The following is a 25,762-nucleotide window of genomic DNA, read 5'->3' on the forward strand; positions in this document are numbered from 1 at the left end:
CCTCCTGTGTCATGAGCTGAGCCTTAGAGAGCAATACAAAGCTTGAGCTTAGCATGACCTCCTGCAGGGGTCATGCACCAGTTTGCTGTAGCCTTTGTGGGTAGCCCTGACAAGCCCTATGGTTGCTGCCTGCCTCAATTCTTCATCCTGAAACAAGCACGATAGCAGCTCTTGACTCGTGGAGAGTTTGTGGCCATAAAGTCTGAGGCGATAAGACTGATGTGTATCAAAAAAGTGAACAGCAGCAAGGCCCATCTCTGGTCAGTAGTGTCTGGCCACATCCTGGTCTAGTGAAAGGTGTCCCTGCCTTTGACAGGGGGTTGGGACAAGATGGGCTTTAAGGTCCATTCCAACCCTAACCATTCTGTGATCCATTTGAGCTTATGTCCCTCATCAGAATGGCACTGGAATCTTTCTGCGATATAACAGCATAGGCATGTGCATCTGGTATTCACACACAGACTCTGTTAGATTCACTAGCACAAACCCAGCTCTGTTACGGTGGGTGATTGTTGTTTAGAATTGGTTATGTCTGCCAGATAGACTCATTCAGCACCAGGAGTTACAGGATGCCTACCAAGTCGACCCACCTTGAATGGATTTAACTTCGTTCTGTTCCCTCCATTGAGAAGCAGTCAGACACTAGAACTGCTTATGAATAATTTCCTGATAGAAAAAAATAACACCACCACTGAGAAAGCTCCACTGTAAAGCTTAGTGTTGGTGCACTTCTTCTCAAGCCCTCTCCTCCAATATTCAGCAGTATTCCTGATCACAGGATCATTCCTTTGACAAAAATATAAGTCTTTTGGAACTGTACTAATGCTTATATTCTGAGCTTGCTTGTATTTTCTATTTTTTAGAGAACTTACCTTTTTTTCCTGTTATTTCTCCCATTATAGGGATTTGGTATGTTACTGATGGAGGAGGCAGAAAGAATAGCCAAGGAGGAACATGGGTCATGGAAAATTGCTGTAATTTCAGGTACCTTTGCTTGATACCTTTTTTTATATATATATATATATATACATAATATATATATACATATATATATATATATCTTAATATGAAAATAAACCCACTGCAGCCAAGGCCACTGCTGTGAACATTCATCGTATTAGGAAGTAAATGAGCATCAGCAGATGTTTCTTCTTAATGGAGTTAAATTCCATTGTAGCTTTGTCCAGACAGTACTGTTATTATAAGCAGCATACTAGAGGATGTGCTGCGGGGAGCCATCCTGTTCTTAGTGCGAAAGGAGACAGACAGCGTGACCATGGGTGTCTTCCTCCTCCAAACACTGCTATTTCCAACCCCGCTGATTTCACCCCGTCGCAGGTTGTTATTGTCGAGGGCTGCTTTCCAGAGTTTATAAGGATGGAAAATTGCCAGCCTCCGTTTTAGCGTCTTTCTGCAAGTACTGTCATTAGAGGGGACAGATGTGCTTTTAGGATACATTAAGTATTATCATGAAGAAGGGAGCTATATAAGAAAGAGCTGCAGCCCTTTCTCCTAGTTCATTTTCGAGGCATTGTGGCTAAGAAGAGAGGCATCAGTTCATTGCGTGTGTGTGAAGTCAAGGTCAGGACTGCCTTTGTGTCTTAATTTGTCTTATATTAGCAGTTATAGTAGCCATAGAAAGGTTTTACAGGCATAGAGATCTATGAGTGGGGAAGCTGCAAATATCATTGGAAGAGAAACTCTGTTGGTGTAAGATTAATGTATGCTGGGGAATTTAAATGGAATAGCTGTATTTTAGACCTTTCAAATAATAACCTGCTGCTGCTGAAAACCCCTGAAAAGCAGAAATCCACAACTTTGATCCGTGCTGCTCAGTGCTGAGGCAAAGAGCTGTTCTATGTGTTTCTGGCTCTGTAATGTCCCTGGATGTTGAAAAGCCAACATGGGCCATATCAACAAATACTTGTAACAAGGGCCAGCACATGAGTGAGAGCAGTGTGTAGGCAATAGTCAGATCAGAGAATCACAGAACGGTTTGGGTTGGAAGGGACCTTAAAGATCATCCAGATGCAACTTCCCTGTCCAACCTGGCCTCCCTTGACCTGCTTGTCATGTTGCTGCTACTGCGGCCCAGGATGCTTAAAGATAATTCTGTGTTCTTTCATTCCCCTGTTTCTTATTTAAGACACATGCCAGTCCTGTTTCTTGATTGCTGCTTCATGGGTGTCAGTTTGAACTTGGAATTGAGTAGAAAGGCAAAGGTGAAAATGGTTTCTTTTGGTTTTGCTGGTAGAATCTTGGCTTGGTATGTGTGGAGAGAGGAAGTCACAGTTCCTCTGTGCTAAAGAGCACTTCTTTTGAGAACAGATAACATACAGCAATTGCTAAAAAATTATTTATGAAAGCATTCCATGCTAATTACTGATTTTAGCTGTATTTTAGCAAACTGATGTGAAGAATATATCCTTTGCATGAAGATCCAGTGCAAGAAGTCTTGTTTTACTGCATGCACAGTTTGTGGCATCCTACTAAGAACTCATCTGTGTTCTTGGTTTCTGGTTTTGGTGTTTTTTTTAATTTCCTGGAGTGCAAAGTACAACATAGTGCAGTTTGTCTTCGAATACAGAATACTACAGCATCTGTGAAGACCACAAGATTTCCAGCTGTTTCCTTGGAGATGTTACCACTTGAATTGCACTTCCCCTGTAGGTTTTATCTGAAATAAAAATGCAGCCAAAGTTCTTCATCCATTGGAGGATGAACTTGGTTTTGCTAATTGTGGTTTCAAAATAGATTTTCAATCTGGGAACCCACTGGAAGATGACATCTCCAATATATTGCAAACTTTTACTGCTTTCTAGCTCGTAAGGGTGTTATGCTTTTTGTGCAGCCTTTGCCTTATATTTTATGTTGAAGAAAAACTTTCCTCAGCAGTATTTTCCAGTCTTGCACTTAATGGCTACCTCAGTACTAGTCAACTAAATAGTGCCAGAACATGCACATGGCATCTTCAGGGAAAGGTCCATGCTGATGCATGTGCTCTAATGGAGGATTGCATGAAGCAGCATTAGTCCTCCTCAGGGCTCCTGCTAGCAAAGTAGCAGAGTGGATGGTTGAATTTCTGTACTATACCAGCTTTTAGGCAGGATATGTCTAAGTGGCAAACTCTCTCATTGAGTTATCCAAAAAGAAATACATGTATTTTTACAAAAGGACAGCATGGAGGGCTTTTGTTACTGTCTAAAGAGTAGGGCTAGTCTCTAAGATCAAGTCAAATTCATTCTAATTCTGGTTAGAAATAAGCAACAGTCATTGTGGCAGGGGGGTTGGACTTGATGATCTCTGAAGGTCTCTTCCAGTCCAAACCATTGAATGATCTTGTGATCATCTGTAGCTGTTCCGTATGTTTAAAGATCCTTTGATCATCCGTGACTGTAACCTACCTGGGCTTTGAGCAGGGGCATCTTGTACTGGTTGTTGCAGAACAGCACATTTCCTGGGGACCCCAAGCAACTTTTTTCCCCCCAGTATTCTGCTACATGTCAGAGCCTTGTCTGCCGCAGCATGCCAGAGCAGAGTGTTCTGCATCACTGATCACTGAAGATCATAGAATCCTAGATTCCTGGCCTTCAGCACTGCCTTGGATGGGGCAGCCACAGTTTCTCTGGGCAGCTTGTGCCAGCGCCCCACCACCCTCACAGGGAAGAACTTTTTTTTCCTGTCTTCCCAGATGTGTGAGGCCAGACACCCATCTCCATCTCCTGCAGCTGGCAGGGTCCCTCTCACCCTTTAGGGAATAAATCTGGGGAGCTGGATAAATCTGGTGGGGTCCAGAAGCCTCTGGCTTGGATTGAAGCATGGCTTGTTTGGAAATGTGTTTAACTCCAGCCAGATGAAGGCAGATTCGGATGAAAATAGGTGTGTACAACATCTAAAATAGGCAATACATTTACTAGTGGTTATGAAAAAGAGGAAAGAAAGAGAGAGAAAGAGAGGAAGGGAGGGAGGGAGGGAGGAAGGAAGGGAAAGAAAGAGAGAGAAAGGGAGGAAGAAAGCAAGCCACCTCATGACTAATCTGCTTTTAGTGAGGTTACATTGGAAACGCCTCACTCCTGTCCACCTGATTTGCTGCCCATCCTGATCAAGGTAGTATTCAACATTTCCTGTCATCTCAGGGTATGTCCATTAGAGCCTCACTCATTAGAAACATCTTTCCTCTATGGCAGAGCATGTTATCTGCCAGAGCAAATTTTCCCTTTGTCCAGACTCCCCGAAGGACTTGAGGCGTAATCTTTTCACCTCTGGCTCTGCTTGCTCTCTCCCCACGTATAACCTTGTCAATATTCTTAATTAAACATCATTTCACTTGCCTGCAAATGAAGATATTCCCTTGGTTAGGTCAGGTGTCTGTGTTGCAGTTGCCTGTTTCTTGCTTCAAAAAGGGCTGAAACTCCATCCCCCTCAGCAGTGAGTCAGTGGCATATTTCAGCATGAAGTGTTCATATTTTTACATTCTCTATCAGGCAGTACTGTAAAATCACTTGATGCAAACATGTAAATGGGAAACAAGTGAGTAATTCATGATTGTCTCCTGATTAAGATCAGTAGGACCATAATAATCAGATTGGGGTGACTGATCCCAACATCTTTCTCCTAAGCATACTGCAGCAGCCAGGAATCCACAATCGCATGGCTATGAATAGAAATTAAAACTAATACCACCTGCTTTCTATAGTCTCCATGAGAGAGAAAATCGGTGACTCATCGACACCAGTCTGTTGGTGCTGCTTGAGCACACTGTCTCATGTATTAAGGAAACCGTGTTACTCCTGCCTTTGCCTCTTGCAGTTAGGGAGAAAACGGAGATTTGGAACTTTCTAAAAGTAAATCTGATGCATCATACAAGTGTTAAATTCACCTGCAACGAGGAACATTAAGGCGAGAGAAACTGAACTAACACATAAATCAGAAGTAAGGTTTCAGGGCACATTTGGCAGTACTCTGAAGTATTCTAATTTCGTCGTGTAAACAGCCCTTTGGTCACCCTAGAAGTAATAAATTGAGTAATCAGCGTCTCATAGTTCATAGGATGTTGATTCATGGGCTGCCTTGGAGATTGCCAACTGCCAGGGTGTACTCAGGAGATCTTAGGACGAGACTCCAAAATGCTGCTGAAGGATTGATGGAGCTCGGGAAGACTCCCTGGAGTTTTGCTTCCAGCGCTGGTTGGTTATTTTTAGAAATGCCAATCTTAGTAGCTATTAATAAGAAAAGAAGTGGCCCAAGATAAGTGGAAATACGGGAATGTTAATGAATTGACTCTCTGATGTTTGTCTGCTTTAGATTGATGGCCTTTGAAAAAAAATTAATTAGGGGGATTTGGAGGAAGCCAAGGATAAATCTGTAGTAGGGGATTGGTGCTATGGAATAGCTGCTGTGTACAATCCTCTAGTTCTTAATGAACTTCAGTTTTAAAGGTTTAATAATGTAACAGCTTTGAAAACAGGCTTGATACTATATTAACTGGAATTTTGACACAGGTGGAAACAGGAATATTGTTGTCCTTAAGCAAGGGCATTTCTGCAACAGCCTTCATTCTGCAAGCGTTTTCTGGTTGGAAGCTTTGGTATATATATATATATACCGTAAGATATCTTACAAAGATTTAGTGTGGCCTAACTTCTGCATAGTACAGACTAAAGACTTCCACCTGTCTTGCATCTGTCCCTGCTGAGCATGTTTTGGAAAATGAGAACCTGTCTTGATTCATTAAGGCTTTTGTGTCTCCACCCACCAGAGCTTTCCTTACAGGGGGCAGGGGAAGAGCTAGTAAGACAAACCCCACACAAATCTAGTGAGTGGGCATTGAATGTGTGGGGAAATCTCGTTAGTGCTTCCTCCCTCCTCAGCAACCCTTTCCCCCATCTCAAGCCAAACTATTCCCAAGTTTGTAAGACCCAAACAACTAAAAAACCTCACCAATTCTTAAATCAAGTCAGGTAGGAAGTATTTAGAAGTTAGAATAGTGATGAAAAGGTGATTTCCATCCTAGTGACTCGTAATACTCAGCAGTTTAAATAGCATTGAATCAGAACTGTGAGCAATAGCAGTTTGCAGGGATTTAAAAATAAATACCATTTACTTTCATGGGAATCTTCTTCTCTGACTGGCATTGTTCTTACACTGCCAGCATGTGGTAATACTCCTTTTCAAGGCTGCACGAGGGGCTAAGGGCTTAAAGCTCAGGTCTTTGAGTGTAGAGTTTGTTGAGTTGTGGGTTTCAACTTTGTTGTGTTTATAACCCAGATTTGATGCACACTTGCAGTCCAGCTTTTCAACTGCTGCTTTAGCTGAGAATTACTTCTGGCTTAAGGCAGGCTTATCTCCAGTGTGCTTTGTTCGTCTCTGCAGGCTGTTATAGAAAAGACTTTACACTCCTCCCTAGTCTACCAGTCTCTTTCTGCAGTGTGGGTAGCATTCTGCACCTCATTGCCTGCAGTCACCCTACCCAGAACGGGGTAAGGACCTCTCCCTATGTCACAAGCAGAGGTATTCATGAGACAATGAGGTTTTTCCTTTAAAAGCACATTCAAACCAGGACTGCACACATGAATGCCATCAGTTCCTGTGCTTCTTCAGAGCATGTTAATTTGTGCTCCCAGAGAAAAAAAAGTGAGTTTCCCAGCAGACTCTCCCCAAAGCATTTTACTCTCCCTGCTGTTCTTGTTATAAGCTGGTTCAGCTAAACCTCTGAACATCGTAAGGCTCTTTTCTGTTGGGGTTGTTTAATTTATGGACAGAAAAGGGAAAAGATGCAGCAGGATTCAACAGGGTCACTATTGCTTACAATCATGGTACCTAAAACCATGCAAGGTTACTTCCAAACAAAGGAAAATCTGAGGTCCCCTGCATCAGGCACCCAGGAGTCATCACAGGCAATGAACCGGGCAATGATGCACAAGGCAAGCTAGGCTGTACCACAGCTGCCTCGTGGTGTGTCTAGTTAAATATCACTTCATTTGAAGAGGACCAGTGGGAGAACTGCATTTAATCAATTCTGGAGTCAATGACAAATGCACTAGTAAGGGAAGATGAGCATTTGCAAGCCAGGTTGGAAGGGCATTTTGGATTCTGGCAGCACATGGAGTGATTAGGGTACCAGTGGGATGGGAAATTATATCCGCCGTAGGTACTCTGGTTTCTTATTGTGCGTGATGCTGTAGTTATACCTCTTGTATTGCCACTGTGTGGATTCTCAGCTCTGTTTAAAGCTTGGATGCTAGTGATCCTGCATGCGTTGGACCCCGGATACTAAGATTGCTAAGGTACATGCTTCCCCCCAGAGATGCAGTCTCATCTTTGGACATTTGACTAAACCAACCAGAACTAAATATTCACAATAACAAGGTGGTTTTGTGGCCTGCCTCTTGGTTTAAGCACAGAGACAGAAGTGTGCTGCCTGCTCCTTAGCAGTAGGAAGGCGGTGTCGTCGTCCCCCCCCCAGATCGAACAGCAAAGTAAAAAAGTGAGTGGCTTTTTTATCATGAAGTCATTGCTCATTTAAGGTAATTTTCTGCATGAGTGGTGCCTTTCTACCCTTCTGATGTGAGTAGTATATTAGTATGCAGGCTTGGGTAGCTGAATGGTAGACCCTGGAGGCATCACTCCATTATTCAGAGCTCTGGGGAGGTCTGATTTGAAATGTCTGTTTTTCCATTTTCCAGCATTTGTAATTGCATGTGTGTTTTCTTTGCCTTTTGTTGGTTTTGTGCTGTGGTGGGTGTTTTGTTCTCTCTTTTTTTCTTTCAGTTGTACCTGCTTTGAATTTGCATCTTTTTTTCCCTTTAAAAAAAAGCCCCCAAACCTAAATTACACTGAAATAATTTTAAATATGTTACTCCTCTGTTGTCTAAAAGTCATCAGACACTGAAAATGTAAGAAACCTTGGTGTTTGAGGTTAGTGGATGGCTCGTAAGCTTGCTGAATTTATAATTGCTTCTTCCTTTTTGTCAGTAGCTGACGTCTGAATTCTGTATTCAGGGTTTTCTCTCCTTTTGGTAGGATGATGGTACTCCAGTCCCTAAAGAAGCTTTCCCTTCCACTCCTCTTCTACCATTCGGCCTACAGACCTGTATTTCTTTCCATTTGGGATGGTACTTTTTTTAGCTCCCTTTTGAGGCTGTCCCCCACATTTTGCAGTCCGTAGGTGTCAGCACTTGCCAGGATCCCCTTTAGGAGTTACTCCTGCTATGTAAATACAATGCAGCCCTTGTGCCTGTTGTCATTTAGCCCAGCTTGCAGCATATTTGCTTCAGACTCTGCCTCTGCCCAAAGAATGTGAGTAGGCTGCAGCAGGTCGGATCAGTGTGTCATTTCTGACACTGCCAATGCCGGGTGTCTGCAGGAGGGAGCAAATATCCAGTAAGCATGCAGACATCATCTCAGCCTCCAGCTGTTTGTTGCCTAAGGACTTCTAGAGTCAGAGAGGGTGCCTTTGTATCCGATAGCCCTTGAGGGATTTTTCTGTCTTGCCAGTCTGCCTGCCTGCAACAGCTGATAAACTTCTCTCCCCATCCCTTTTCCATGAGCTTTATAGGGATCGATTGCACTGCCCCACCATTGTATCTTGAGCTTGGGACGAGTAATCCTTTGATCTAGGTAAACACAGATAGAGGACATTCCTCTGTTAAAGCCTTTCCTGTTTTTTCCTTGAGGGTTCCTATTGCTATTGTTTGGACTTTGTTGCTTGACATTCCATAATTAATCCCTTCTGACCCTAAACCTGTAACAAGTACTTTAAACTGTTTTTTTAATATAGCACCAGTGATGAGTATGTGAAATGTAACATAACGAATTCTGAAATACTGGAAGTCCTGGGTCCTCCCCCTCCTAAAAGACAGAAGCATAAAGCTCCTGACTGGATGTTCTTAAAGAAATTCATGCATTATGAATCCTTTGTGTTTCCTCTAACCTGCAACTCAATTGTTCCAGTGTCAGACTCTGATTTGGGTGGTTACCTTTGGCAATAACAATGATTGGAGACATTTGAGTCAGTGCTTTACAGTTACTTGAAGCACCTGAGCAGTAAAATGACAAGACTGATAACCTTCTCTTTTAAAGTGCAGTAGTTACACACAATGCTGAAAAACACATGGCAGAAATGCTTCCCTACCTCCTTTTAAAGTAATCTTTGTGAACTTAAATAATGTGTATGCAGGGGCAGTTTTGGGTGAGTTCCCATCCCAGATATTTATGTTGCTCTAATGTGTGCATCATCTATTGTAGCAATCTAGGAAATCAGGAGAGAGGCTGTAATCAGCACGTCTGCAGAGACAGAACAGTGTGAATGAGTGCATAGCAGTACATACACAGTCCTCACACTTGTGAGGACTTTGTGCCCCTGGAAGTGCCCAGCACCACTGGCCAGAGCCCACATGCTCATCCAGGGAGGAAGAAAGCATCACAGCCCAGCACCGAGCCACCAAGGGGATCTGCTCAACTGCTGCTGTCATTCCTGGATGTGCTTTGTGGCCTTCATGCCTCTAAATTGAAGACTTGGAGCACAACTGGCTGATCCCTGAGTAGTTCTGACCAGTCTGTGCTGACACACAGCTTAGCAGTAACAGTGTGAGGCATCCACTTGTCAGAGCTTGCTACACCCAGGCAGCCTGGCTTTACGCTGCACTCCTCCTGGCTCTGAGTACACACTGGGCTGTTACACTTTTCTAGCTCCTTGCCAAGTCCCGAATCTCTCGCTCCTCTTTGTGAGAAGCGTTGGGGTTGTGCCAAACTGACATCCTGTCCTGGCACCAAAATATCTTGCTTTGACTCCACGTTTAACATCGCTGTTCTTGTAGTTTGTTTGGGTTTTTCTTGTAAAGGATATGTCTCCTCCTGTCCCAGGGATAGCCACTGGCTTTACGTGTGGATTTTTTGATGTTACCATCTCCAAACCCTAGTTTTACTATCCACCACTGCCTCCATGTACCCTCCACATGTCCTCAGTGTGTGAAAACCAGTTTCCTCTAAAGTTTACACTGCTGGCATATGCAGCTGCCTCGAACTTCACTTTTTATGGACATAGAAAGGTTGGTGGTCTCAGTATCAGTGGCATTTAGCAGTGACAGAAAGTGGTTTATCTTACCTCCATAGCCTGGATTCTTGTCTGAAGCTAAGGTGAGGCTACCACTGAGTATTCTCTTTATTCACCCCAGAGGAATTGAACATACACTGGATAGCTGTCTCTGTCCCTAACTACTTAGCCTAAATTGGCTGCCAAAGGAGATGGACAGCGCCATTCCCATAGAATCACACAATGGCTCGGGCTGGAAGGCACCTTAAAGCTCATCCAGTTCCAACCCCCTGCCACAGGCAGGGACACCTTCCACTAGACCAGGTTGCTCCAAGCCCTGTCCAACCTGGCCTTGAACACTGCCAGGGATGGAGCAGCCGCAGCTTCTCTGGGCAATTTGTGCCAGGGCCTCACCACCCCCCAGGGAAGAACTTCCTACTGTCTTTTCTAAATCTGCTGTCATGTTGTCCCTAAAAGGTTGGCATCTTACTGCTTGTCCTTGATGAGCATGCTGGTTGCAGCAGGTAGCCACCTCCTTTGTTTAGTGCATCTGAAAGCTGAGATACTGTGGGTAAAGCTGCCGGCTACTCCAAGGGCAGGGATCAGGAATGCACAGACCAAATATTTATGTGCTGTAAGACCACAAATTACTTTTCAAACGCTAAAAGCTAGCTCTATAAATACAGTGCTCTTGCACGGAAGAGGTTTTTTTCGGCTGCAGTATCTGCTGTGACGTCTGTCAGCGTTATCTGTTTGTGCTGGCATCAGAAAAGCAGACTAGCTTGGCTTGTACCGACAGGATTGTCTCCTTATCTCTGCACAGAAGATGCTTGTTTGGGGAGGTAGGGGAAGAGATTGAATTCCCCTGTCACAGGTGCTTGCCCTGTTCAAACTGAACGCACTGAGGTCCGTTAATAAGCACCCTTTCCTTTCTCCTTCCAAGTGCAGGCATTTTGGCGCCTTTAAATGAGCCTCATTGATAATTTACTCCCAAGACCGGAGAGGTGTCTGGAATCGCAGCCAAATCCGCACCAGCACGCCTCATCTTCTAAAGCAGTAGTTTAATGTCTCCCTGCAGCGAAATCTCACCGTAGCCTCCCTCCATCCTGGTGACGTAGCAGCCTTATCACGGCACTGTGGAGGTCTGGCACCGCTGCCATGCCTTCCTATAAGCTAATTACTATGCGGCAAGATGATCAGTTTTCCCCCAGACCAGGCTTCTATTTGTGTTCTGTCAAGTAGAAAATTAACATGGACACAGGCCAGGGATGTTTCACGTCTGAGTGCGCTGAGGCTGAAGGTGGCGATGGGAAGGCAGGATGGATTTCTGAATGGTAGGCATGGAGGATCAGGTGATGTCAAGAGTCGTGGGCCCGCTTCATTAGTCAGATCATCAGAAAGTCGAGTAGCTGGGGAAGAGCCAGAGAAAAATGGCCCATAGTATGCACAGTCCTCATTAACTGTGTGCTCTGTTCAGAACTAAGCTGAACAGTATTTCTGCACAGCAGGTGAGGGGTGTTGTCTGCAAAATTTGGAAGCGAGACGGTAACTAGTATTAACTTACGATCACTGTATTGATTCATTGTTTGCCACACTGGAGCCTCTTCAGGGCCTCCTTGCACTGCAAAGATGCAGACAGAATTGATGTTCGAGTGACCCTCTCCACTTGCATTGCTGCTGGGTCCAGATGAACACACGAACTTATGGGAGCCCTGTCAGCGATTTGCTGACACAAGCACATGCAAAACTGAGAAGAGATTGTGAAGGATTTTCCTCTGCTCAGTCATTTGTACTTCTTTTTAATCATCACAGTTATTTACTTATTTATTTTAGTGTTTGATGCTTTTTTATTAATAACATATGATAATCACCTGCAGGCTCCTGAGCATGCCTATTGCTTACAGGAACACATGGCAGGGATCTTGGGGTCTTTCTGCAGTTTGCTCACATTACTTTTTCTCACCAGAAGTCATTAACATCTGATGTAGCAATCTGCACTATTAAACTGTAGATCTGTAGGAACCTTTAAAGTTGTTCTTCTTTGATACAGAGATGTCAGATTTATAACACTTAATGATCTCTTTCTGATGAGTGAGAGGGGAAAGTTCAGAAGAAAAGGCTGGTTTCTGCCTCCTGTCTTCTTGCACTGGACACTTGCACAAATTCCTGAGGCCATGTGCTGTATTTTTATGATGAGGGTGGTAAGGCACTGACACCGGTTGCTCAGGGAAGCTGTATCTGCCCCATCCCTGGCAGTGTTCAAGGCCAGGTTGGATGGGACTTGGAGCAACCTGGTCTAGTGGAAGGTGTCCCTGCCTGTGGCAGGGGGTTGGAACTGGATGAGCTTTAAGGTGCCTTCCAGCCCGAGCCATTGTGTGATTCTCTGATGAAGCAGATGCATGGGGACACTGCTGGTTTAATGGCTGGTAGGCTCACTCTTGGGATTGCTGAGTGTTTCTTTGTTGGCGTTTAAAATCTCATAGCCCATAGGAAAGAAAATCGATCATGAGTGCCTCACATGTTCTGTGAGTCATCCTAAACCCCCAGTCTCTCAGTAATACCTTACCAGCTGGGTTGGATATTTCAGCAACCATCTCTGGAAGAAGCCTCAAGACATTCCGTAGCCTGTAGATCTAAAATCTCACAAACACTTAACTTCACAAATCTGGGGTTGTATAGCAGACACATTTCATTGTCCCTCTCTCTCTCAAGGCCCAGCAGCCACACCAATGGCAGCTCTTTGTTAAAGTGTAAGAGAAGTCATGGTATTAGCTTTTAAATGTTTAATTTTGCTTAGTCTAGAATCAGAAGATTTGTCAGCTCTGGCTTCATCTGTTGCAGTTAAATGCAGCGTTGGTGTGGTGGCTTCCTCTCTCCTGACAGCAGATGCTTTCAGTGCAGCTGCCTTTGGGCAGGTCTGTGTAGTCATTAATGAAATATTGCTTCTACAGTAAAGAGATCAATGAGATGTAATCTCACCATCTGGAAGCTCTAGGATGGGTCTTACCTGCAGACTTGCCATTTAAAAATCAGTTCTAGCCAGGACATCTCCTGTGTGCTGAGAGGCACCTCAAAAGCTGAATACTGTAAAATCAGTTATTTAATTCTACCATTAATTTAATTGGTTTTATTAAAAAAAAAAAGGGGGAAGCAAAAAGTTACTGATGACAGAATTGGGTTTGAGATTTGGCCTTAAGAATGAATCCGAAAATCTCCGTGTGATCCATTAGTTAATATTATACAGCTTTTGCTGTGGTTTTCCTTGTTAGCTCTGCATCTTCATGAGTGCATGAATTCTGCATGTGACAGGATAGGAGTAAACATGGTATATCTGCTTTCTTTCATAAGCAGTTTAGTAAATCATTCTGTGAAGATACCATAATCCTTACAACCTTTCCTGAGTTGGGACTGTTTTGGCTATACCCCGCAGAGCAGTCAGGCACACCAGGCCCCCATCCTCTAGTGTCGCTGCAGAAATTTGCCCTGTTAAAGTGGTTTTGGTGTTTGGCAAATCTACCCCAGCAAATTAGAACTGGCCTGCAAAGCCAGTGTCCCCAAATGTCCCTTGAGATTGCTGGTGAGTCAGTGTCACTGCTCTGTTACAGAAGGATTCATCAGAGATCACGTTAACCTTTAAAGTTGAGGTGGTTCCTCTAAAGTAATTGCTGAGGCTCCCTCTGCAGCTGGGAATGGGGGGAGGTCAGGCTGAACCAGGAGTGCATGTGGGGACCTCATTTGCTAGATAAGAGATGGTTATTTGAAAGGACTGAAGCTGTTGGTCAGTGACAAGCTCAACATGACCCAGCAGTGTGACCAGCAGGTTGAGGGAGGGGATTCTCTCCCTCTGCTCCACTCTGGTGAGAACCCCCACCGCACTCCTGTGTCCAGCTCTGGGGCCCCAACATAAGAAGGACATGGAGCTGTTGGATTGAGTCCAAAGGAGGCCACGAAGATGCCCGGAGGGCTGGAGCAGCTCTGCTATGGAGACAGGCTGAGAGAGCTGGGCTCGTTCAGCCTGGAGAAGGCTCCAGGGACACCTTATAGCAGCTTCTAGTGCCTAAAGTGGCCAAAAAGAAAGCTGGAGAGGGGCTTTTGACAAAGGCCTGTAGGGACAGAATAAGGGGGAATGGCTTTAACCTGACAGAGGGGAGATTGAGATGAGCTCTTAGGCAGAAGTTCTTCTCTGAGGGTGGTGAGGCCCTGGCACAGGGTGCCCAGAGAAGCTGTGGCTGCCCCATCCCTGGCAGTGGTCAAGGCCAGGTTGGATGGGGCTTGGAGCAACCTGGTCTAGTGGAAGGTGTCCCTGCCTGTGGCAGGAGGGTTGGAACTGGATGAGCTTCAAGGTCCCCCCCAGCCCAAATGATTATGTGATTCCATTATCCTATGAGAAATGAGGGATGCTGCCTTTCATGTGGGAGATTTAAAAGGTAAAGAAAATCTTTATCAAATTGGTCAGGTCATAGACCATGTCAAGCCATCCTAGATAAAAACTGAGTTAAGTTAATCTGTAGCGTATAAAGAGTAAGCTGCAAAGGGGAGAATTAAAGGTCTCCTGTGCTATTTATGTAGTGTGGTTTCTTCCTTCATTTTTATTTATCAAACCCAGGAGCTGGCCATGAGTTGGAGAAAGGCTCAGCTCTGTCAGAGGCTGCATCTCTTTGTGTTTGCAGTAAATCTGGAGTGAATTTGAACAGAACAAGGATCGGATTTTCAGGGGAGGCTGGGAATATTCAGGGCTTTCATCTTGTGGGTCATGGCTTCAAAACTAATCCGATTCCAAATCCAAAAGGCTATTGGTGTTTTGCAGTAGCAAAGTGAGTTGCTGAGCTGATGGAGAGAGACCCAGGCTTCAAAACTCTTTTTTATCGCAGACTTGCTTTGTGTTCTATGATTCTATGATTTCAGATGAATTGCCCAGCTGCTGGGATCTTGGCTCTTCTCCTGGGCCAGGGCGATGACAGCCCCTCTCTGCTAGACAGAGGTGTTGTGAAAACAGTAATGTGAAATCTCTGGGGAGCAATCTGGGCAGGAAGGAAACACAACTTACATTTGAGAGAAAAAAACAGAGGCTTTCGCATGTGGATTTCTCTTCCTGGTCCAGCAAACAGCCACACACAGACTAAATACAGGTCAGGCACAGTTGCTGTTTGTAGGTTCGATTCTGCTACTCCTTTAGCCCTTACTAGTGAAACGATTACGGAATGCTTCACATGCAGCGATATTAACAATCATGTAAGTATATGGAGCTGGGATTTAGACCTATCTTTAACTGCAGCACTAATTAGCCCTTTGTGGTTGATGCAGCAGGAGGAGGTTGTGAAACACTGAACTCTCCCATCCTGCCATTTAGTCCCTTCAGAGACTGTTGAAACACGTTGGGGGTCTCTCTCAGACCCTGGTGCTTCAGACCCTGGCACTGCGACGTGCCTATGGGTGCAAAACAACCTCAGAAAGAGTTTCCAGTGCTCTGATTTTACAGCAGATTTATGAAATCAAAATATTTTCATTTATCTTTATAAAAAACCCAAAACATATTTCTGTTTTCTGTTCACATTGCCTGGATTATGTTTTCTGATGGCTGCCAGAGTTCTGGTAGTGCTCAGTAATTCTGCACAGAATCTGTTGTTTTAAAAGACAAGTGAACAAGTCTGAGCTTTCTGTCTAGATGAATTTGAAAATTGGGAGCATCATAATTTGTAAGATACTGGGTAACATTTCCAAAAGCCTCTCCTTGTAATTTTCAGAGGATTTTTATCTCCCAGTATCTTTAGGAACTGTCAGGAAATGAGTGCCAATTATCTAATCCTTAAAAAAAAAAACAAGAAGCTGTGCTTCAGGGATAGATGTAAGGATTGTTCCTTGGTTTCTTAAATTAATCACTTTTTGCTGAGTGCTCTGACGTGCCCAGGTTTTCTCAGCAGTGTTAAGAATATTGTTGTTTCCTGTTTCCTCAGTGCCGATAAGGCTTTTTGGTTATCTCCAGTCCTTTGCCTTTTCCCCATCGTTACTGTTCTCGGCGGTTGGTTGGTAGGGATTCACATGAGACAGCCTCATGTTTTTCCTGGAGGTAAAATTCAGCACTATGAAAAGTGTAAATGCCAAAGCAAACTCATTGGAGGTTGTGGATGGATCTGCTTTACATTCTTAACTCATGCATCAGCACAGAAATGTGGTGTGTGGTTTTTCAGTCAGTAACCAGTACACAAGAGACAAGAAAACATTATTTTCCTACTGCTGTTATGGACTTGGAACACTAGTTTTGACCCTTCCTCATATAAACAGGTTCTGCCAACTGGAAGAGCAAGGGCCTGCTCCCACGCTAGATCTGAACACTTGCCCAAGTGGCTGCCAAGCTCCAGTCAGTGTTGGCTTTGCTTTGAAGTCCTGCACAAAGTTGAGGTTTTGGATAGCAGTGGGTTTCAGAAGGCACTTGTTGGACAGCTGGTGAGGTTTCTTCTTGGACTTGGTGGGGGTCAACACAGGCAGTATTAAAAATCTCCTAAAACTTCTCTTTTAGTAGCCTGAGTCTCCAACAAGACCCATGGTAAAAAGAGGGTTCTGTTTGCTCACTCACCACTGACGTCAGGCTCCGAGTCACCCGACCCCTATCTTGAAGGACTTTAAAATGTGACTTTGTGATTTCTGAATGATGGCCTTTAAGTCCTCTTAATGCTTTGGCAGCCTTGGTCTGATCATGGGAGGCACACTTGGAGGCCAAGCAGATTCTCTCAGAGCTCTTGTTTTCTTTTTTCGCTTTTCTAGCTGTGTTGAAAACACAGATGTTTATGGTGTGTCCCGTGGCAGCGGCAGCTTCCAGCTTTCTGCCTGGCTCTTTGCCATCGCTGAGTTTTATTGATGTCCGTGGAAGTACTATGGGTGACTGCAGAAGCATTTGTTGCTTCCTTCTCTGTGCCTTTTCAAAACCACAAAACTATATTCCAACTGTGGCAGAGCATTCCCCTCATAGGGCATGGCTGTGCACACAGCAACAGAGCAGCCAAGGGAGGAAGCTGTGGCCATCCCAAACCACTGCAGCCAACTTGAGACTCACTGCTCATTCCAGGTGAAGTCCATATCACTTTGGTGAATGTAGCATCACCCTTTCCTCTCCTGTTGCCTGCACTAGTCACAAATCCTTTTCTCAGCACCCTTGAAGGACAGTCCTATTTGCCAGAGGTCCTACAGATGATCTGGGTGTCTGCACAGAGTCCAGGGCTCTCCCTTCCTCAGGCAAAGCACCAAGCCAGGTAGTTACTCCCCCAAAAAAAAACAACTGGAAAGGCTTCGTTATCACCAGAATTGCAGCCAACAAGTTAATAGATAAAAGCAGTTTGGGAAGTTCAGCTGACTCAGGCTGACTGCCCGGCACACAGGGCCCTGCTAACTGCTTCTGAAAAGTATTTTGAGGGGGAAGGAAGCTGCAAGACATGATATGCCTTGGCTGTGCATCTTCAGAAAAGATTTTAGTCACTGCAGAAAGCTGTGGAGGCCTGCATAGAGATAAGTCTCTCGTGTGCCTCAGTAAGTCTCTGCTATGGAAATTTTATGAACTATTAGTAGTTCTTTAATGATCCTGAAAAATGTCTCGTTTTCACTTAGTTCTGGGACTAGTGAGCCGTGGTGGAGAAATCTTTGAGGATACTCAGCCTCGGATGCTGCATCGCAGTATTTCTGTGTGGCAGGGCTGAGTCAGAAGGGTAGATTTATGGGCTCTGCATGGAAAAGGTCACAGGCAGGGGTTTGCTGCACATGGGCAGTGAAATCTGATTTCTGCCATCCTGCTGGGCTAGAAGAGTGTTTCACCCTGAAACTGTGGTCACTTTTCTCCATCCCCTGCTACAGGCAGACTTTTAAAATGTATTTAATTAATTCTGAGGTTTAAGTGTTACAGTCCACAGCCAGGTTTGGGGTTTTATCAGTAGGCCTCACCATTATTGGGGTGCTTCCAAAAGAAGAGAACAAAAGGTAATTAAATAAACCAGCAGCTGTTGCCAGAGGTTGTGTCATTTGAAGATTGCGATGAGGGACATGTCCAAAAAGCCTCAGCTGGCCCCTGGCCACAGGTTTCCATCCAGGCTAGTGTGATTAGAGCCCTTGCCCTTCAACCAAATCACCATTGGTGAATCTGGAAGTGGCTGGTTGAAATCTGCTTTGCGGAGTTCAGACTAAGCTCTCCTGCACAGCTTGAGATGGGATGTTTCTAATTTAAAACCCCATTTTAAAGACCCAAAATGAGGAATGCAGCAAATTTGGGCTTGAAAACTCAAAAGGCTTCTTGAGCCAGCTTTTGACCTTACTTGTCCACTCCTGTGTGATACCTCTTTTGTGGTATTTCTTGGATGATGTGTCTTTCCAATGGAAAGCAGCAGCGTGACTTGGAGCAGTGGGAAGAGCTGCCTGAACAGGTCCCACCAGCTCTATGGTATGTTTGCTGTAAATTAGAGCAGCAAAACCTTGGGAAGAGAACCAGTGCCATTGAGCCCTTCCTTTCAGGTATGCTTAATGGACAAGTATTGAGAGCATGCTGGGCATGAAAGTGTCTTCTTCAGCATTTACCCGCAGAATGGCTTGTGAGCAGATGAAACAGCATATTGTTTTAATAGCTGCTGCTCTGATTTTTTAGGACTGCATGGTGATATTCTGCTTGGGATCACAAGCCAGCAGCGTAGTTTTGTGACTTCGGGTTTTTTGGACTTTTCATCCATACAAAGTTGTGATAATCTCACAACAGAAAGGTTTGTGAGGATGGATTCCCTCTGCATGAGTTACAGGCAGTTATTAGTGTCCTACGAATCTTTTATTCCATTTAGCAGTGCTTACGTTGTGGCATTTCCACAGAATGGGTTGGGTTAGAAGAAACCTCGAAGCTCATCTAGTTCCAACTCCTTGCCATGGGCAGAGAAACCATGAGCAGGGGCACAGCTTGCCTCACCATGGGCGGTACCACGAGCTGCAGGGTAATCTTTGCTTCAGCACCTGGAGTGTCTCTTCCTCTCCTTCTTCACTGACCTTGGGTCTGCAGGGCTGTTCCTGTCGCATGTTCCCACTCCTCTCTGTGGCTGAAGTTGCTCCTCCTCAGTAACTTTTTACCCTTTTAAAATACATTATCCGAGAGGCATTGCCACAGTCACTGATGGGCTCAGCCTTGGTCAGAGGTGGGTCCATCTTGGAGCCGGCTGGCGTTGGCTCTGTTGGACATGGGGGAAGCTTCTGGCAGCTTCTGACAGAAGCCATCCCTATAGCCCCTGTGCTGTCAAAACCTCACCACACAAACCAAACACAGGTGTCTTGAGGAGAGCTTTTGGCTTCAAAAGCTTCTTGCCTAGAAAACATTCCTGCCGCGCTGGAGCTCACGAGACATCCCAAGTTAGAGCTGGGTAGCAGGGAAACCATGCTGTATCTTTACATGCAGCCCTCAGCTTGAGACTTCCTCTTCATGGAAGACTTTCCTGTTGCAGTAATTTTATGCAAGAAGTTACTCGTAAGCAGGGCTGAGATGATGACCAAGATGCTTTGCGAAGTGCCACAGTGTGGGACCCCTGGGGCACAGGGCTGGCCAACTGCATCATCATTCTTGTTAATGGATTGAACCCATTGCCCTCAAACGAGGAAGACTTGGCACTTAACTAGTGCCACTTAACAGCTCAGAGATTAATGGAGGCAGCACTCTCGGATGCTCTGACGCAACCTAACCTGCCTTCATTAAAATCCATATGTTTCCCAAGTGCTTTAGGGAAAAAAGGGGGAGTGTTAAATAACTCTGATCAAGGTGTTTTTAAAAACATCAGCCGAAGTACTCAGTGGTCCTTTAACTTCAAGAGGGGTCTTCTTCAGCTTTAGATTTCGCTAATCCTTGGAACCAAGTTGTTCTGGGCCATGGATGGGTGGCTTTACTGTTTTACTGACAAAATTCGTATGTCATCCCCCAGCATCTCTTCTTGTCAACCCAGAAGACGTTTTTTAGGCCAGATACTGCTAAAGATGATAATTTATTTACTCCAGGTCAGAAATCCAAACCCTCCTGGGAAAAGCTCACAAAGAAGGAAGTGGACATGTGCACAGTGCGCTTGGGTTTTTACTTGGCTTCAGGTTCAAGCTGCGTCTAAGTGAATTTGAAATCCCCTTGGGATGTTTTTCATAGAATCACAGAATTATAGAAGAGGTAGTGTTGGAAAGGACCTTAAGATCATCTAGTTCCAACCCCCGTGCCATGGGCAGGGACATCTCACACTAAACCACGGCACCAGTTTTAGTTGAGAATGGTGCTCTGCTGCGATGTCACAGGGGCTTTGCAACTACTTTGAAGTAAATTTGCCCAAGTGTTCCCCAGTTTGCCGTTCTTTGTGGGTTTTCAATTTCTTCCCAGCTTCAGCTGGAGTGAGGGGCAGGAGGACATCATAGAACCACAGAATGGTTTGGGCTGAAAGGGACCTTAAAACTCACAGACTGGAACACCTCCCACGAGACCAGGTTGCTCCGAGCCCCATCCAACCTGGCCTTGACCACTGCCAGGGATGGGGCAGCCACAGCTTCTCTGAGCAACCTGTGCCAGGGCCTCACCACTCTCACAGGGAAAAACTTCTTTGTAATATTTAACCTAAATCTCCCCTCTTGTCAGTTTAAAGACATTCCCTCTTGTCCATGTCCTCCTTACATTGGAGGCCTCAGAGCTGGACACAGCACTGCAAGGTGGGGTCTCACCAGAGTAGAGCAGAGGAGGAGAATCACCTCCCTTGACCTTGGTCATGCTAAGGACATCTCATGTCTGGGTTTCAGGTGTCTTTTTGGTACTTTAAATTAACATAATTCTTCTCTAGGAAGTTGGATGGGGACTTGCCTGGAACTGTGGTGCTTAAGCCACTCAGAAGCAATTGTAGCTTGCATTCAGGAAATAATTAGGGCTATTTTAAACAAATCTTGTCAAAGCAGCAATGGGTAAATTGCTGCAGCAGTGAGTGGTCAGGAAGGGGTTACCAGCTGCACCCGGTCACTCCCTGCACAAGAGATGCAGCCTATTCAGTTCCTGGAGAGCCATTTGCAAGCACGGCAGTTTCCAGGAACTGGCTGGAGGGATGAGATTAGAAGGAAGAGGGGCTGCTTTTCTTGATGGAGAACCGTGTCCTATCTGTCCTTCTGTCCCTGCTCACCAGATGCACTGACAATGATGCCATGATGCTGAATTCCTCCTCCCTCCCTTGATGACTAATGTCTGCATCTGTGAGTAATTAGATAAGGTGAGGGCGAAGGCTGCTGTCCTGGACTTGTCCTGCCGCAGGATGCTGCTGCAGGAAAGGCAGCCTAGGTCAGTGTGGCTGAGCTCACCCTGGGCATGGATGCTGTGGGATCTCATTAAGAGAGGAAGGAGAGGGAAGAGGCTGTTGGAGAACTGAGGTGTTCGGAGCCAGCCTTTTCAATGAGGAAATTAGATTGTGGCTGCAGAGCGCACTTGTCTATCTGAAGTGGAGCTGAGCTCATTTCTAGGAGCTGTTGGACAGAGCTTGTTGGGGTTTAGAGCCCTTCAGTTCCTGGTAATGATGCCTGCAGCTGCGCTGCCTCCTCTCAAGAGCCTGTCTTTGGGTTTTGTTATACCCAGGGTACTCTGAACTCACATTTCACAGTTGTTCCCATGTTGATTCCTCTCTCCCTCACAGCTCAAAACCTTTCTCAGGACAAAGGATGGGATGCATGATTCAGGGCAGCTAAAACAGCTGTGTTCCTGTGTTTCATCCCTTAAAAACACCATAATTAGTCCAAATGCTAACAAGTAAACACCCCTGCTCCAGCACAGGGAGCCGTGGTGCCGACTCTTCGGAGAGGCCAAGTGCCTTTCGGCACCATCCCTCCATGGAAGTGACTTTCCTGCTAGGCCTTGGCTTCCCCAGCTTGTTTGCATTGCACTGAGTTAAACCTCTTTGTTGCTCTCCTCACAGGTGTTGGCACAAGGAACTACTACAGGAAGATTGGCTATGAGCTGGAAGGGCCTTACATGGTGAAAAAGCTGGACTGACGCCCCAGGAGGTCCTCACCCTGACCAGCTGCTGGGAGGAGAGGTGAGGAGACAAGACTCATCATGCAGAGGCAGCTCAAGAAGACAGACGTAAGCTAAAAATCAAAGCCTGCCAACTGCAAAGGACTTGAGTATGCCAGAGCCCACGGCAGCAAATGGGACATCTCTTCTTGGGTGATCAGTTCTGAGCTCTGCCCATTGCCCCAGGAGAGGCTGGGGATGTTCCACTTGTGTCATTACGTGTGTAAGCCTGCCATACCTCTGGAGAGCTCTGAGGCCTTTCAGCAGAGGACTGACTGAGCATGGGTGAGCTGAGAGCTCTGAATGTGGGGACACTATTGAACAGCCTAGTGAGGAAAAACTTCTGTTACTTCTGTGATGCTGTCAGTGGGTTTTTAATGATTCAGCCCCGAAACCATGTGGGCTATTCTGCAACATGAATTAATTCTTTCTCTGTGTGTATTCATTTATGCTGGGCTTGGCTGCTTTCTGTCCATCCCAAGGGATGCCATTTGATCATCTTACAGTAGGAGACTGTGAGGATCAGAAGCCACTTTGCTGGCTGTAGGAACTGAGATTAAAACTTAAACTGACTCTCTGTGGTGACACACAGCCATGGAGTAACTGAGGTTAGAAGGGATCTGCTGTCTCTAGTTCAACCCTAGAGCAGGTCCAGTTAGATCAGGGTGGCAATGCTTGAGTATCTCCAGCGATGGAGATGGTTGGAGAGTCCACAGCATCTAGGTCCGTGTTCCAATATTTGACCACCACCCATATGTTGAAGAAGTTTTTCCTAATTGGAGTTTGCAGTGTTTCAGCTTGTCTGTTGCCTCTCAGCCTGTTGCTGTGAGCTTCTGGGAAGTCTGATTCTGGTCTCCAAGCTTCTCCCTGCACATCATGTACTCCAATGCCACAACCATCTTGGTGGTCTCCACTTCATTTTGTTAGCCTATATTTCCAGCTCCAGATCCACCCCTTCTCCAGCCCATAGCTGAGGTTGCGCATGAGGTTGCCATGTGGCATCAGTGTCAGAAGCTCTGGAAATGTCACAGTGCACAACATCCATCATCTCATCACAGCAGGCAGCAGGGTTGCTCAGCCATGATCAGTCCATGGGGGATCCCTCCTGGCTGTTCCCAGCTCTCTCTTCCCCTCTCCATCCCACACCAGGAAAGGGCCTTGGGGGGCATTTGGGCCCCAGCTCTCCCAGCGAAGAGGTGAAGTTCCCTGCCCTGTAGCTCCTCAGATCCTGGTCCTCCTTGAAGATGGTTGCCTTTTCCAGACATCAGGAATTCTGTCAGGAATGACAGAATTAAAGCTTATTTTTGCAGAGTGAGGCGGGTTGTCAGAGTGAGCTGTGACCCTGGATGAAGAGCTCAGCACTTTGCATCCCTCTCCACAGCCCTTTGGTGGGGTGGGGACGTTCCAGGACATGCAGTGTCCTTTGACACCCGTGATTCAGGCTTTCCCAAAGCAGCGGGCCTGGGGCTGCCTGCTCGATGTAACAACAACAACGGAAGCCCTGACCTCATCCACTTCTTTTATTGTATTTCAATCAAAACCAGCATAGCGCCTTGCAGAGCAAGTTGACATTTAGGGTGCTGCTCTAATAAATGACTCTGTCAGGAGCCTTCTGGAAGCTTCTGCAGTCAGGAGTGCTCAGACACACGTGATTAACCCAGAGGAGGAGGGGCTCAGGGAGGAAAGCTGTCATGGCAGCGGTGCCACGCAGGGAATGCGATTCTGCCGCCATGATCTATTGCTGCGCCTGCCCCGCAGCTTGCAGGGTCAGCGGCCAGAACCGTGCTGACGGCTGCTGACGCACAAGCGGCACACGTATGGAAAAGGAGAGTCCAAATACCTGGTAATAAATGTGTTATTCTTGAAGGTGAATGCCAGTGTCCTGTTTAAGGGCTGGGGAGTGACAAACCACAGAGCAGCGTGCTGGTACCGAGCCCTGAGTGTGTTTGAGGCTCCTGCCCTGTGCGGAGGTTTGATTTAAAGAAGGGAGATGGAAGCTCATGCTTCTTGATTTGTTGAGCTGGGTTTTTTCCATCCTCCAAGACACTGGTAAATGGGGCACATTAAGCTTCTGACATGGTACAAAGAGAGGAGATGGACAGGGACATGGGGAGAGGAGATGCAATTTCTGTGCAGAATCCTTGAGATTTTCCACAGAATTTGTTGTACTGGTGCCACTGACATAATTATGAATCACTCTGACGCTCCCAGCTCTGACAGCCCAGTTTTTTTCCAGGTACTGGCCGGAAACGCTTACCATTTCCGTGCGTCTGAAAGCGTGGCCCTCCAGCAAATCTGGGATGTAGCGGATACGTTTATTTCTTGTTTTTTAAGGCCAATGTGTTTTGGGTGTGAGAACAGCTTTATCAAGAAATAAAGCAGTTTTGGGGGGTGATGTATTTGTAGCTTCCCATTAGTGTGTTCTTTCTGGGGTGATTTCGTGCTGCACTTGCTCAGCTGCTGTGAAACTCTCTGGGCTTGTCTGCACAGGCTCAGCTCTGTTTTGAAGTGTGGTGTATTGATTTGTCCGTTTGATATAAATGCAGCCAAATGAATGGCTGGTTTGTACTTCTCTCCAAGCCCCAGTGCTTCTGCCAGGGACAGGGAGTTCCTCCAATGCATGTTCCTGGCATGTGTCCTGGCTGGTGCTGCTCTGCACACCACTGCGCTTCAGGATGGGGTCTCAGGCCATGGCTCTTCCTGGCCATGGCATAAGCAAACCTCATGTGGCAGCCAGGGATGGCCCCAGAGCTGCGCTGGTTTAAGGAGAGGTCCTGGGTTGGGAGCCTGAGCTGCAGCTTCTCGCCCTTTGAGTGGCTGCCCAAGTTTAAAAATACCATGGATGTGTTATTCACCTATGGGGGGCAGGGAGAGGGACATCTGAGCAGGTGAGTGTGGATTTTCCAGAGGCTTTACTGTGGTTTATGGGGTCTGCGGTTGCCTGAGCGTAAGTTCAGGGAAGCTTGCCTGAACATAAGTTCAGGCAGGATCATTTCCTGCAGCTCGTTCTGCTGCTGCCTGTGGTTTGGCTGCCAGGAGGGAAGAGCAAAAACCATGCTTCCCTCTAAAGCTGTCCTGCAGGATTTCATGCTTTCTTGTGTTTCAAGTACAGTGGGCAGGAACATTTAAAAAGCCAACAAGTCTGGTAAGATTTCAGACATCTTTAGCTGCCAAAAACTGGGAGGCACAAATACCCTACGGGAGGAGAGGGGCTGTGCAGGTCATAGAATTACAGAATGGTTTGGGTCAGAAGGGACCTTAAAGTTCATTCAGTTCCAGCCCCCTGCCACGGGCAGGGACGCCTTCCACTAGACCAGGTTGCTCCAAGCCCCGTCCAACCTGGCCTTGAACACTGCCGGGGATGGGGCAGCCACAGCTTCTCTGGGCACCCTGTGCCAGGGCCTCACCACCCTCACAGGGAAAAACTTCTGCCTAAGAGCTCATCTCAGTCTCCTCTGTCAGGTTAAAGCCATTCCCCCTTGTCCTGTCCCTACAGGCCCTTGTCAAAAGCCCCTCTCCAGGTTTCCTGTAGCTCCTTTAGGCACTGGAAGCTGCTCTTAAGGTCTCCCTGGAGCCTCTTGCAGGCTGAACAAGCCCAGCTCTCTCAGCCTGTCTCCATAGCAGAGGTGCTCCAGCCCTCCGGGCATCTTCGTGGCCTCCTCTGGACTCCCTCCATCAGCTCCATGTCCTTCTTACCTTGA

General features: G+C 46.1%; 1 protein-coding gene across 2 annotated transcripts in view; it reads left to right on the forward strand.

Annotated features, from left to right (window-relative positions):
* The window catches only part of ELP3 (elongator acetyltransferase complex subunit 3), a 96,938-nt gene extending 72,478 nt beyond the window's left edge, over positions 1–24,460 (forward strand). For both annotated transcript variants that reach the window (XM_065681916.1, XM_065681915.1), the window contains exons 14-15: positions 903–984; positions 21,964–24,460. In XM_065681916.1, coding sequence (XP_065537988.1) covers positions 903–984; positions 21,964–22,040 — 159 coding nt within the window. In that variant the 3' untranslated portion in view covers positions 22,041–24,460. The remainder of the gene's footprint in view (positions 1–902; positions 985–21,963) is intronic.
* The last annotated feature ends 1,302 nt before the right edge of the window (positions 24,461–25,762 follow it).

This window comes from Lathamus discolor, chromosome 5 (genome assembly GCF_037157495.1).
Source record: "Lathamus discolor isolate bLatDis1 chromosome 5, bLatDis1.hap1, whole genome shotgun sequence".
NCBI lineage: Eukaryota > Metazoa > Chordata > Aves > Psittaciformes > Psittacidae > Lathamus > Lathamus discolor.